This window comes from Podarcis gaigeae (assembly GCF_964106915.1).
Source record: "Podarcis gaigeae genome assembly, chromosome: 3".
Lineage (NCBI taxonomy): Eukaryota > Metazoa > Chordata > Lepidosauria > Squamata > Lacertidae > Podarcis > Podarcis gaigeae.
The window spans coordinates 99,363,224-99,378,075 of record NC_139680.1 but is presented as its reverse complement, the minus strand read 5'-3'; the positions used below and the strand labels follow the sequence as shown (position 1 = coordinate 99,378,075).

Genomic DNA, 14,852 nt, shown 5'->3' with positions numbered 1-14,852 from the left:
CAAGTTCCATCGGCTCTGCTGGCGGGAAAGGCTGCTCCGGAATCTCTGGAATGCGGAAGTCCTTCCAACGTTCCCCCTTTCCTTCCCGCTTTTCCATAGCTCTAGCCTCCTGGCGTGCTCCTATGGACAGCGCTGATTTAGTCAGCTGATCCATAGACTCCGCCCTAGGCGCCCGGGAAAGTTCATCTTTCACTGCCGGAGAGAGACCTTCTTCAAACAGCATTTGAATAGGTTCACTAGCAAGGTCCCACCCTAGTCTATGAATCAGCATGGTGAACTCAGTCCAGTACTCACGTACAGATCGGCTCCCCTGTTTACACGCCATTAACTGTCTGCGCACCACCCCCTGCTCGATCTCGCTGGAAAAATCAAGTCCATGGCGCGAAAAAACTTCATAGTGTCCTTTAAGATTTCATTATTGGCTGCCATCAGGGGCCGAACCCAGTCCTTCGCCCCTCCCTCTAGATGGCCAATCACGTACGCCACTCTAGAGTTCTCATCGGGGAAGTCATCAAACAGTAGATTGAGAGCATATTGCATCTCTGTCCTAAAGGCTTGATAGTTCCTGGGATCCCCCCCAAATTTCTGCACCAATCCAGGCACCCGTCTGGCAAGTGGGGTGGTTTTCCCTTTATCCGCATCTTGAGCCCTCCTCTCCTCGAGCCTCGCCGTTTGCAGCGCCAGCTGGACCTCCAACGCCCTGTACCTTTCTTCCAGGCTTGGACCTGCTCCAGCTCCAGCTCCTCCGGTTCCGGCTGGTTCGCTCATGATGCCCTCTGCTTACACAAGCTGCTTTCAAAGACTGTCAGATTGCTGTGATGGGATAGTGAGCTGCTTGTGCGTAAAAGCTTGATCCCTCTGGGGTTTGGCTGGTCATCCAAACCGAGGCACTAACGGAGCCCCCAAAGCATGACTCCGTCAGTCGCTGGTAGAATCTGACAGTGGGCGTCTACGGAATTTACGCCAACATAAAAGCTGTTTGACGGACATGCGCCTTCGTGACTCTCTGCGTGACAGTTTCCGGCGAAGGGTGGGAGTTCCTAATGGGGGTCTTGTTACCTCTTCGCTATTCTCACTAGAAGTATCCCAGAGCCTCCCCTCCGCTGTGACTCCTGCACTCCCCCTGCTGGTTCCTTCCTCTGCTGCCGATTCTCTCCTATTCTCCTGGAGCCTGTCCACCACCTGTCCCTCCGATGGCAGTTCCCTGACAGGCAGGTTCAAAAAATATGTAACAGCCAGTATGTATATTTGATTTAGCTTATATGATGTCAAATACCATCAAATACAAATTTATAAAAGTTTTCCTTGTGGTTCATACACAAAGTGGACTGTGGAATATTCTGCCACAACCACCTTCAAATTTCCTGTGGGAAGCTTGTATTAAGATCCTTTCCCCAGTTAATTTGATTTACCATAATTTTATTAATCTGTTTTAAAGTTCCTTTAAAATAATTATTTGAGATTACTTTGCCAAAATTAGTACAATAAGTCATACTTAATAACTGAATTAGTACGATCCCTTAGTGGGCCATACATACTTTGTGCTCAAATTATTTATAATGTGTCCAATTTTTAAATATAGGAATAAATGAGTTTCTGTTCTGCCTGTCTCCTCTTCAATCTGTCTGGAACATTTTATTAGGTCATCTTTTAATATACTCCTGATTCCAGACATACGACGAATTTCCCAAACTACTTCTTCAAACTACCATCTGCAAAATAATTGTTCTAAAATCTGTAATCAGGGCTCCTTTTTAGGTGATAGAAATGTTTTATTTAGCTGATTTTTAAAGAAGTTGCATTGCAACGTTTTATTAAACAGCTTTTGAAAGTAAAAATAATCTATGTAACATAAGATTTTGAATTTGTAACTTTAGAACAGAGCTGGAAACCATTCAAGGAAGCAGTGTCTGAAAGACAAAACATACAGCCAAAACACACTATGTCAAAGTCTATTGAGAACAAAAGTAACCTCTGGCATAAAACAATTAATAATAACAAATTTGAATTTAATACAAGCACCAGTTGTGAATGACAGATTTTGGAAATCCAGTGAATTCTCTTTAGAAAACTGAGGGAAGATATTGCAATGATACTATGATGACACTAATGTGAGCAGATCTCCTGATTAATCAGGAAACATGGATATGAGCAGCAATCTTGATTGAATCACAATGTTAGCATCTGGTATTCTGCTCTGGACTGTTTATGTCACCAAGTTATTCTGTCATTTTGCGCCAAACATTCAGATTTGTACACAGGGTACAGTGAAGACCAGACTCACAACAAGAGATTTGATTGGAGCTATGAGTCACTAAATGACTCAAACTCTGTATGAGCAGGTGGGTACAGGTGGTGAGAAAGACATGGTGCTACTGTCACACAAGAGTGGATAACCTGTGGCCTTTGTGACTAATTTCATGTAGCCATCAGGTTAAATTCATGGTGGGAGGGGGAAGCCCATAAGAAAAGAAGGATATGGCTAGCAGACCAAGAAAAATGTGGGGGGACAAAGTCAGAATGGACAGTATATCATTTGTTATTGTTGTTATTAATGTATATTTAATGTATTTATGACCTGCCTTTTCCCCAAGCTGGGATTCCAGACAGCTTACAACCTTTTAGAAACACCACTTTAAAATACAAAATAATTAAAAAACAAACTAAAAACAATTGTTAAAATACAATAAAGGACATTTAGAACCAGTACTGAACTCTTGATTGCCCTGTTAGCTGCCAACATTGTCTGCTCCTCAGTTTTCAAAGGCCTGTTTAAATAAGAAACCTGCCCGTTGAAAGATAACAAGGAGGGAGCCAGTCTAATCGCTTTCGGGAAGGAATTCCACAATCTTGCCGCAGACATATGAAAGGGTCTCTCTTGTGTCACCACCATCTGTGCCTCTGATGTTGATGGGACTGAAGGAAGGTTCTCACCCAAGAATCTTATCACCCAGGCAGGGAGATATAATCTACCAGGTAAATTGACCAAACCATGGGTAGGAGGTAGAAGGAAGGGGAAAACCTTCAAGCAATAATTTCAGACGTCTTGCAATTGTGATGTCTCTCATTGAGGGATGGGGTGGGGGTGAGTAGAAGAGGGAGAAAGAAATGGAAGAGAAGGGAGATGGGGGCACTTGTTGGGATCATTCCCACCCATCCCTTGCATATGGCCCAGGACAGAATGCTTTGGTATTTGAACCTTTCACTCCAACCTAAAATATTCCTATGAGTTCATTGGCTGATGAGATGAAATGTAGATTTCATGTATGAGTTTTCTCTAAGGTATATTTATGATCTTAATAATTCAGCCCACTAATCCTCCCAATTTTCAAGTCATTGTGGGGGTCTTACTATTTCTTTATATGTTTTTAACAGCAGAAAAGAACTGGAACTATGGCTGCCATTCCAATGTTTGCTAACAGAGCTTCAGCTGCTAATCATCTTTTTGTTTCTTTAAACGAAAACAGGGAGAAAATCAGACAACTGTTAAGTATTTGCTTTAGGAATTTATTGGGGTTTTCCTGATTTGTAACATAATTTTTAAATCAAAGTAACAGTATCTCTCTTGAAGATGAACACACATCATGAGAATAGCCATCTCATAATACATGAAATATTATTGCACAGAAGCAATAACAATATTGCTTAGATTCATTTGACCAGGACCACATGGTATAGTGGAAAATTGGGGATGGGGACTTGGCCGTCTGTGCCTCCAAATCCAACACTGGTTTGCCACTGTTTCACATTGGCTCCCCACGCACAATAGATTTCAGAAGAAGATGCCACCAGGTGTCTCATCAGGTGGGAAGGAGCATCCCGGCAGGCATGTTGCTGTTGTTTACCAGGAGGGAGAGGGAAAAGGCAATAGAGAGGTTGGTCCAGTGCAAAGGCATCAGTGTAGAACCTATCTGGTGCTCCTGCTGGTGTGTTGGCACCACAACAACCTCCTCACCACTCCATTTTCCCCATCTCTCCCAGTAAACATCAGCAACCCAGCTGCCAGGGAGCAAGAATTGTCGCCCCTCCCTGTCCTATGAGCCACTTCTGGTACTAAGGCTGCAATCCTTCCTATGCACATTTACTTGAGAGCAAATCCTAACGGACACATTAGTTTCTGAGTAACCATGCATAGGATTTGCACATTCTTTAAGTCCAAATCCAGTAAAATCAGATAGAAAAATGTTAGAACTTACCATTTTAGTCCCATGTGTATGACTGGAGAGTCCTAAAACAAAACCACACACAATACCACAGATTAGACCTATATTAGCTTACACACATCCCTTTACAACAAATTATTTTCATTGCAGCTTCCTCAAGAGCAACCGTAATACTGAAAGATACAGAATGCCAAACAGAGAGCTCCAACTACAGAGGCAACCTTGCAATTACAGGGCCCACCACAGCAGATGGCATCTTCAAATATAGGAATGCCTGGCACATAGAAAATGGAGCAGATTTATTTGCTGTTGCTTTGGACGGCAGGACAAGAACTAATGGGTGGAAAATGCAAAGAAGGCGTTTTCTGCTATATGTTTAAAGAAACTTCCTAACAGCTATTTGGCAGTGGAACAAATTGCTTTGAGAGGCAGTGGACTGTCCTTCACTGGAGATTAGTTAAGTAGAGGACAGCCATTTGTTAGAGGGTAAGATTTGCATCCTTTGCCCCACTCTCTTATCCTTTGACAAAAATCTCACACATGTTTGCCTCTGGCCCATTCCACAACTGGTTTGTGACCCTCAGACTTGAAAACATTTCCCCAGCTCTGTTATATATGGTTCCCTGATAAGTGCCCTATCCAAGCACCACACAGATTCAAAATTAATACATTCAGGAGTAAAAATTGCATCACATACCCATGAGAACAGTCTCTTGGCCTCTGACTATTCCCAAGCTCACCAGAAAGGTCCCCCTTGGCCTACTAAATCACTTCCTCGTCACTAGGGAAAACCAGGTTGTCCTACTACAATTAGTTTTGAACAGATCTAGATCAGTTGCCGATCACTGCAGATGGTGACAGCAGCCATGAAATTAATGGACGCCTGCTTCTTGGGAGAAAAGCAATGACAAACCTAGACAGCATCTTAAAAAGTAGAGACATCACCTTGCCAACAAAGGTCCGTATAGTAAAAGCTATGGTTTTCCCAGTAGTGAAGTATGGAAGTGAGAGCTGGACCATAAAGAAGGCTGATCGCCGAAGAATTGGTGCTTTTGAATTATGGCACTGGAGGAGACTCTTGAGAGTCCGATGGACTGCAAGAAGATCAAACCTATCCATTCTTAAGGAAATCAGCCCTGAGTGCTCACTGGAAGGACAGATCGTGAAGCTGAGGCTTTAATACTTTGGCCACCTCATGAGAAGAGAAAACTCCCTGGAAAAGACCCTGATGTTGGGAAAGATGGAGGGCACAAGGAGAAGGGGACGACAGAGGACGAGATGGTTGGATAGTGCTACCAGCTACCAGCATGAGTTTGACCAAACTGTGGGAGGCAGTGGAAGACAGAAGTGCCTGGCGTGCTCTGGTCCATGGGGTCATGAAGAGTCGGATACGACTAAACAACAACAACAAGATCAGTTGCCAGCAATCAGTCCCTGCTCCCCAACAAATCAAACACATGATTTGTTTTTATTATGCTTTTTAAGGGCTTTGAAGTTGCTGAAGTCAAACTAACCTGGATGCAATTTCCTTTCGTACCCACAGGTGAAGCTACTTTGGCAGTGCTGCGTCAAGTGAAAATCTGAGCTTAGCTAATCAATGTTGCTAAAAGCAGAACAATCACTTGAGGAAACAAGTCTGACAATTTCAGCTAGACAATTAAGACAAAGTTCCTAGATGCAAACAAGAAAAAATAATTGTGGTGCAGTCAGAGAATTACGTTTGCAGGAACCTATAAATCACTAGCATTCAGAGAAAGTGGTCTAAAGCAGAATGGAGTGCATGTCATACCGAAAACTGTAACTTACTGGAACATTTGTAGTTGGACTTTAGTCTACTGATGCTGGGTCAGTCGAGTGGGTTTCACAGCTTAGGGGAAATTTGAAGCCAGAGTCTGCTAGGTCTGACACTCTAACCATTACACCACTGCTAGGTCTGACACTCTAACGATTACACCACAATGGCTTTCACCCTGGCTAGACACAGAGAATTAAGTTTAGGTACTTATTTGTAGGGCCCCACACCTGAGAAATAGGGGCTTTGCTCCACATTACTGTTTTGTACAGTCTGCATTGTATTATTTATTCTTTTTTCATATTTATATCTTACTTTTATTCTTTCACAAGGAGAAACTCTAATGTAGCACTGGGGTGTGTGTTATAGTAAGTATACTAGGAACCAGCAAGCTTACTAAATTAAGATCGCATATGCTTCCATGTAAAATTAATGTTACACAGAAATATAATTTGAGAGCCCCCAAAGTTATAAAATGCAATAACAAGTGAGGCTTCTTCCAGCAACTCTTGGAATGAGTGTTTATGTCATTGCTAAAACATTAAGGTGACTCAGGGTTGCATATTGGAATTTTGTTTCCCAAGGAGATGAGCTAGGAACTGAAAACAGATTTCAGACAGAAATGTCAGGTGCTTCTCCATATGTCAATGAAGAAAAAAAGAAGAGACGGGGCAAAGAGAGAACAAATCAAATACTGCTTTTAAAGATTGTTTAAATTCATTTCCTTCCTGTCTCCAAAAATATACCCCAGCACTTCTAAATTGAGGGGAATGTCAGAAAGTTCTCAGATCTAGATCTTAGAGTTGAACATTGGGGGTGGAGGTACTCCTTCAGGTATACTGGGCCAGGGCCATTTATGGCTTTAAAGGTCAGCACCAACACTTTGAAATGTGCTTGGAAATGTACTGGGAGCCAGTGTAGGACTGGTGCAATATGGTCCCGGCAGCCGTTCCCAGTCACCAGCCTAGCTGCTGCATTCTGGATTAGTTGTAGTTTCCAAGTCACCTTCAAAGGTAGCCCCATGTAGAATGCATTGCAGTAGACCAAGCGGGAGATAACCAGCGCATGTACCATTCTGATGAGACTGTACACAGGCAGGCAAGGTCTCAGCCAGCGTACCAAATGGAGCTGGTAGGCAGCTGCCCTGGACACAGCATTAACCTGCACCTCCATGGAGAGCAAAATGACTCCCAGACTGCAACCTGGTCCTTCAGGGGCACAGTTACCCCAGAGAATCCCCTACACCTGCCCACTGAAAACCCCATCACTGCTATTGATTTGGAATTATAGAATACCCTTCCATATGTACAGACACATCAAAGTCTAAGACTGAGCACTTTTCAGAAGTGTTTAGGGCTCATTTGAGAAATGGCAGGGTAATCTTGTTGATTTGATTGCATTTTATTTTGCTGGAGGGCCTTTACTTTTATTTACCTGCCCTGATTTGGCAATAAATCTAAATAACAAAATAAAACAAGCTATATTCAGGTAATACTGCAAACAAGCGCTTTGTCAGTTGCACTGAGCTAGCCTACTTTGGCATTCTATGAAATCTGTCACCGCAAAGATATATAATTCAATTACTTCCAGATGTGGGGAGAAGGGAAGCTTCCATTCTCATGTCATTGTGTGAATCTTTCCTGTTTAAAAGCAAAGTGTTGGCCAGAAAGTGAAGGCAGCAATGACATTTTTGCTTACCATGATTTTGTAACTTGAGACAAAAAATAATAATGATTCATGGAGTTTTTCTTAGCACACGGAGATGGAGGTGTTCACTCTGCTAACTTGAGAACTTTCGCCGTCCAGCAAGAGTTATTGAAAAAACTATGCATCCTGACACGTTTGCTGAGAACCTGGATTGCTGATTACCTTTACCATTCACTGAAGCAAACTAAGAGTGATGTTGGAGGAAAATGCCAACACCTAAATATTTTCCAGCACCTATTTTCTCCACAAAAGATGGGTGCTTCAGTCCAGTAAAGAGGGCCCATACGCAGAAACAGGCACACAACTGATCCAGATGCATAACTGAATTAGATACAGTATTTTAAAAAAAAACTCATTGTTGAGTTTATCTGTATGAATTTATTTTTTAAAATTCCTGTCTTGCCAAGTGAAATTGATGAGAAGAGGTGTTTTTTTTTAATGGTCCCACTAAAATTAAAAACAATTCTCACATGAAATTTTTGTTATTATAATTCTTACTATATGTATAATATTAAATAAATATTATATACATATATACTCCAGGCTTCCTAAAATAATCACATATATTCAACAATGCACATGACTTTATAGAAATACTTACATATTAATATATACAAAATGAGCCTGCAGAAATATACCCACATGCAGTACTGTTCTTTTATACACAATACAGTGGTACCTCGGGTTACAGATGCTTCAGGTTACAGACTCTGCTAACCCAGAAATAGTACCTCAGGTTAAGAACTTTGCTTCAGGATGAGAACAGAAATCGTGCGGCGGTGGCACAGCGGCAGTGGGAGGCCTCATTAGCTAAAGTGGTGTCTCAGGTTAAGAACAGTTTCAGGTTAAGAACAGACCTCCGGAACGAATTAAGTTCTTAACCCAAGGTACCACTGTATAGAAATAATTGTATATTATCTGCACATGATTAATCAGGCTTTTTTAAAAAACAACAACAACAACACCCAATGCATAAGCAGCTTAGACCTCAATGGGCAAGAGGCTGTCCAATGCAGGCAAAGCTCAGCTGGATTGGAACTGCTCAAGTCTGTATAGAAATCTGTAACCTGAAGTGTTTGTAACCCAAGATGTTTGTAACCTGAGGTACCACTGTATGTGCATTTTAATACGTACACATATGCAAAATTCAGAGAAGTACAAAATTCAAATGTTAGCTGTTTCAGCTTTGGTTTTGGTTCAGGAAGTGAACATTTGGTTAATGTGAACCAAACAAATGTCTCCTAATACCCACTTTGGGCCTTGTATAGGTGGTTCCATTACAAATATTGTCATTGTAAGCGTTGCCATTTATACAGTGCTTTGAGTGCTCAAAATGGCAATGCTTCAGTAATCTTTTCAACCAGGAACCTAATCCAGGGTTTTGAAGAAGGGGTGGAATATGATGCCCTTTTTTATGCAATCAGTCATGCAAACACCACAGATTGATGGAAAGTGGGGTTGTATCAGTTTAGGGCTGTAAAATCTGAATAATCCCTTGAGAGAGATTTTACACTCTAGCCAGTTTCAGCACATTACTCCTCGGCTGACAAAACAAACATATTGTGCACATGTTCAGCACAAGTTAACAACTGAAATCAAAACAGAGCTATGAATGAAAATCTTGTGCTGATCTTCCCAAAACAGTTTTAAGCTATTACTAGATTCAATAGCGGGTACACAGCAGATCAATATAAAAAGTTTAACGCATATCTCTGTACCAGATCACCAAATCAAATACATTGCTTGGAAAGTGGTAATCCATTGCTTAAGGCTAGGCTTCACAACCCAAAATTAAGCAAAAATAACAAACAAAAAAAGCCCACTTATCTCACAGCAGTGTAACACAGAAGCAAAAATTGCCTAATGGCTCTTCCCCTTGGGATACTTTGCATTAATTCAAGCCAAAAAATATATAAATTCAAGCACAGTGCATTTTGCGTACACACAAACTGGCTTGCCATTTCCAATGCTAACATGATTAATATTCAGGATTATTGACCACCTACATAGAATGCTCAAAATACATCACACACATTACCTTGTTGCCATCCCTGTAAAGTCAGTAATTATTACTACCCTCCCTCCCTTGGCATATTATCTGGAGCCAAGACAATGTCACTAATATTTGAACTGGATGCTGCCTGATTAGTAGCTCAGCCGCTCAGCAGCCAAATGCTTTTCCACTGACAGTTGCTTCTAAATGGATCTTTCCAGCAAGTACAGCCACTGGTCTTCCCTGAAATAGGATGATGGACAGGAGAAAAGGGACAGCGACACAACCCACATCTCCCGGGCACATTCTAGTAATTAATTAAAAAGTGTTGGCCACATTTTATCCATGGCTTCCAGCACGATAGCATCTCCTCTCCTCCACCTGACAAAGAGCAGGAAGATTCAATGCGGCAGGTGGCAGCTGCAGGGAATTCCTTCACAAATTCCTTCCTTCCTTCACCAGACCAGCTGCCCCTCCCTAAATACCTCACTGCCAGGCTGCCTTGTATCTTGGTCCCAAGGCTCTGTTGCCATAACAACTGGCAAGGCCTACCTGCACATCAGGGCCCATGGCTGCCTGCTTTCTTCTCCCCTAGAACCACTGGCCTCACTTGCAACCTAGCAACTGGGCTTTGTTTTCCAATGGTCCTATGTTAACTCCAATCCTATTGTCAAAGAGGGACTAAGCTGACTATTATTGTAGAACAGGCTTCCTCAACCTTGGTTTTTGGCCTACAACTCCCATGATCCCTAGCTAGCAGGACCAGTGGTCAGGGATGATGGGAATTGTAGTCTCAAAAACATCTGGAGGGCCGAGGTTGAGGAAGCCTGTTGTAGAAGATACCAATGCCCAGTTTGAAAGAAGCAAAGATGCTGCCTTTAGATTATACACACATTGCAAAAAAGAATAGTTATTTCAGATGTCAGTTTATTTACACATACCATCCAGGCCGTTGTGATGGTGGCTGTAGTTTCTCTTCCCCAAAATACTTAACGATGAGTGGCCAGGGGGAGCGAGCAACCTCTTTGCCATTGAACTCTGAAGGCTTGGTGTTGACTTGATTATATTAGGCTTCATGGCAGGATGAATCTCTGTGATTTGGCGGGGGGGAGGGGACACAACAAAAAATATATTGCTGAAATTATTTCAAATCATCATCATCTCAGCGGTATGCTTCCGATTTTCCTACTTCAGGATCTAAAACCTTAGAGATGTTATCACACTACCCCACATAAAAAAGAACAGGAAAATGCTCCTTCAGTTACTTGACCTTAACTGTTGCTGTGAAGGGAGCAGGAGAGAAAAGTGATTTAAGCTGTGTAAAATCTAGTTGAAATGGCACACCACTGACAACCTGGGGTTGCTGCTGTTTAAAAGCTTTTTTAAAAAGCATATTGCTTCCCAGCATGCAGATATTTTGGAAAATGTGCACCAGCTTTAAATAGATGTTTACAGGATTTCCCTTTATCAGCCTGGCACACAGATGGTAGAATTAACTGCATTGATCATCTCATTGTTCAACAGCACAAGGCTTGCTTACCTGTTACGTTGAACACAGGTATGCATGTAGTAAATAAGCACATTTGGGGCAAAAAAATAGATGTGATATTTGTCACATAATTTGGCCTAGTGTGCTTAACTTAACTGAGGGGTGGGGATGGGAATAGCTGGGATGAGATAAGCCAGATAAGCAACAGAGCATGTATACAGCACAGGGTATATTGTTTAGTTCTTTGCCTCTTCCACTTTTCCAATCAGTGTGTTGTGTCTGGCAGCTTCCTTAAACAATTTCCAATGTATGCTGAAGAAGAAGCACTTTTCCCTAGCCTTTGACACCTGAGATATGTTTTCTTATGATTTAAACCATTTTTAATATTAAATTTTAAATTGTTGAGACCTGGTGGTGGAAGGCAGGTAAGAAATATAATCATCATCCCACTCCCCACACCTGTGGCAAATGAAAGTTTTTTCTGTTATTGCACATAGCAGATACAGAAAAGGGCAATTCTATTCAAGATTGGTGTGTGTGTGTTATCCCCTATGCCACAGTCAGTCAGTTATTTATTTTTGAAATACCAATGATTCAGCAACAAACAACACACAATGAACTATCAGGTCTATAAACTGGCCCTGAGAAGAAAGGTTCCGTTAAAAAAATTATTCCTTATGTCCTTGCTATCAACATGCCACCAGAAACCTAATATACAGCTATTCAATTAATCTCAACTGCACACTGAAATATGCCTATTATGTTTGAAAGACCTCTGACAGGACTTTTGATAGGACATGGGGCAGCCCGTCCTATTTTGTTGCCTGCCTGAGGTGAAATGGAAAGGTGTTGCCTTACCAGGATTGTGCAGCTGCACATTACAGGTTCCAGCAAGATCGTGCGAGAGATCTGAAAGATCTCACCAGAACCCAGAAGCCACATCCACTTCTCCTTGCTTCTCTGGTGGCAGTGGGCAGGACACCCCTGGCCCTGGGGTAAGTGAGGAGAAGCAGTGGCAGGTACAAGTTCTCAGGCGAGCTCCACAAGATCTCAAGAGATCTCCCTGGAAGCCACTGCCACTTCTCTGGCTGTGGCAGGAGAGGTGCCCATGGAGGCACCAACCCTTGGCATTCTACCACCCAAGGCGGCTGCTTCAGTCTGCCTTATGGGTGGGCTGGTCCTGGATAGGACATTTAAACACTCATTTTATAACTTACGACTCATTTCACTAAACAAGAACTCACCCAAATATCCAATGATACATGATAATGATTTCCGAGTGCTTTTAATCTTCAAAGGATTTCCAACAAATTCACAATGTCTATCAGCATCTAGGGATCGAAAACAGAATGTTATTTTAAGACGGAGTAGGGTAGGATGAAGAACCAATGACAGCCACAGCTTTCCGAAGCTTGTCAAGGATCTCATTGATGAGAAGATCAATAACGGCTGACAGGTTTTCCTGGAAGAAGACAGCACTGGTACCATTGCAAGGATTTCACTCTCCTATGTGCATCTGCATGATAGGCAGCCAGACATCTGCACTATACATTTAAAGCACTATGATACCATGTCACAGATTCCCTCAAAGAAAGCTGGGAGCTATCATTTGTTGAGGGTGCTGAGAGTTGTTGGAGACCCTTATTCTCCTCCCCACAAAGCTACAATTCTCAGAGTGGTTTAACAATCAATCCTCTTTTCCAGGGAACTCTGGTTAGGGTTCATAATTGTGTGTCCCAGCACCACCTTCTGAAGACACCCTTGCAAGGTGGTCTGGAATAAATGTACTTCCTGAGCTGGGCTCAAACGGGTTATCCAGAAGGACACCATTGTTGAGAGAGACACTGAGAGAACCAGAACGGACAGGGAATTGGAAGGCTTCTGCTATGTCTTTGTAGCACACTAAACCAGAAAGGAATTCATTTCACTTGCTGTATTGATTTGTTATGTCTTTTAAAATTCTCTGAGAATAATCCCATCAAACTCAATAGAGCTTGTTTTTGAGAAGACTGAGGTAGCTATGGTGAAAATTGAAGTAAGGTGATCTTTATTCCAGGATAAGTTAATTCAGAATACTCTTGTCTGTGGCTCTACCCATTGTTGGCTCTGAGAGAATGTGTCCCTCAGCAGACAAAGCTGCCCATTCTGCTCTAGACCAATGTTCTTTGACCTTAGATCCCCAGGTGTTGGTGGACTACAACTCCCATCATCTGCAACCATTGGCTAAACTCTTTGGGGAAGGAGGGGTATAGTCCAAGAACATATGGACATCCAAGGTTGGAGAACACTGCTCTGGCCATAATTTAGAATCCTGCAGTTCAGTAGCAGAGGTTCATGGGTATCTCAGCAGACATGTCAACAATCAGGGGTTCAGTGTGATCAGGACATCCATTTAATCAAGTGACCAGAGCACCCAGACCTACTCATGAGCAGCAGTTCACATTTGGGGCTTTCACAGATTCGCAGAATTGTAGAGTTGGAAAGAACCACAAGGGTCCTTTAGTCCAACACTCTGCAATGCAGGAATCATTCACCCAATGTGGGGCTCAAACCCACGACCCTGAAATTAAGAGTCTAGTGCTCTTACCAACTGGTTAGTGAAAGAAAAAGAAACAGCGCCACTCCTCACTCTACAAACTTATGCCCTTCCGTGATCCATGTGAGCATTGGGCTCTAGTAGTTGCTATTTTTAAAATTTAACCTGTCACAATGTACCACTTGAAAACAAAACTAAAAACACCTTGTAGGACAATGACTGCATAACTAAGACAAACTGTAAAGACAATTTGGAAATAAAAATAAAATGTATAATGTTATAGCAAGCATAACGCACAGCATATGTACCAATAAACTAGAAGTCTGTTGGGTGTAAGACTGGAGCTATGGAGTGAAGGAGCAGAAACATCCATTGAAGTCCTCTCTGGCTCTGGCTCAGCAGCATTGGAATCCAAGCCCAGCCTATGTGGAAAAGCTGCACCATTCAAGGGTCTTTGTAGAAAGACCTTTCACAAGACCTTACTCAGATAGTTGCACAAATGTGATCTGATTTTCCTCTGCAGTAAGTTACCATTTTACTTGCCTACAGTTCTCTCATAAGAGTCGTCATGGTGTGTTGGCTATAGCAGGGGTGGGGAACTTTTGGCCTGCCAGATGTTGCTGAACCACAACTCCCATCAGCCCCAGCAAGCATGGCCAATGGCAATGGATGATGGGAGTTCGTCATTCAAGGATTCCTCACCCCTGGGTTAAAGTGAGGGAGTAACCACCCAACCCAGGCACATGAATAGTTGTTGTCCTCTGTTTGCGGACAGAGAAAATGGTGGACCATTTCACTGGATTTTTCTCCCGATGAGGGGAAATTCTCCAACAACTTCTCAGAGGTAGGGCTCATTCCAGTAGCACACCTCCCCCGCCTCCAAAGTGTGTGTCTATGTATGCGTGCACTGCTGCTACTGAAAGTGAAAGCTGTGGCAACTGTATTGGTTGCCAGGCTGTGTGAAGTACTGTCTTTTGACTGTCCTGAATCGTCCAGCATTCAGCTTCAATGGAAGTCCACGTTTTCTAGTGCTGTGAGGGGGGGAACCTCTCCCTGTTCACTTTATCCACACCACATGTAATGTTCTACACTCTTAACAGATGACTTCTACACTAAAAAGTACCAAATGTCTGCAAGCTTTCACCACAGGGGAGTTGCTCCATCCCTTGATT

The 14,852-nt window shown here is 42.5% G+C and overlaps 1 protein-coding gene across 5 annotated transcripts in view; it reads right to left on the bottom strand.

The window, feature by feature from the left end:
• MTA3 (metastasis associated 1 family member 3) overlaps nt 1-14,852 on the bottom strand; it is a 126,165-nt gene that overhangs the window by 38,950 nt on the left and 72,363 nt on the right. For 4 of the 5 annotated variants that reach the window (XM_083733368.1, XM_083733364.1, XM_083733365.1 and 1 more), the window contains exons 15-17: nt 12,389-12,475; nt 10,597-10,746; nt 4,197-4,228 (exon numbers count right to left, since the gene is read on the bottom strand). In XM_083733368.1, coding sequence (XP_083589494.1) covers nt 4,197-4,228; nt 10,597-10,746; nt 12,389-12,475 — 269 coding nt within the window. Of the gene's footprint in view, nt 1-1,796; nt 1,911-4,196; nt 4,229-10,596; nt 10,747-12,388; nt 12,476-14,852 lie in introns of those variants that run through there. The other variant, XM_083733366.1, reaches the window with a different exon arrangement.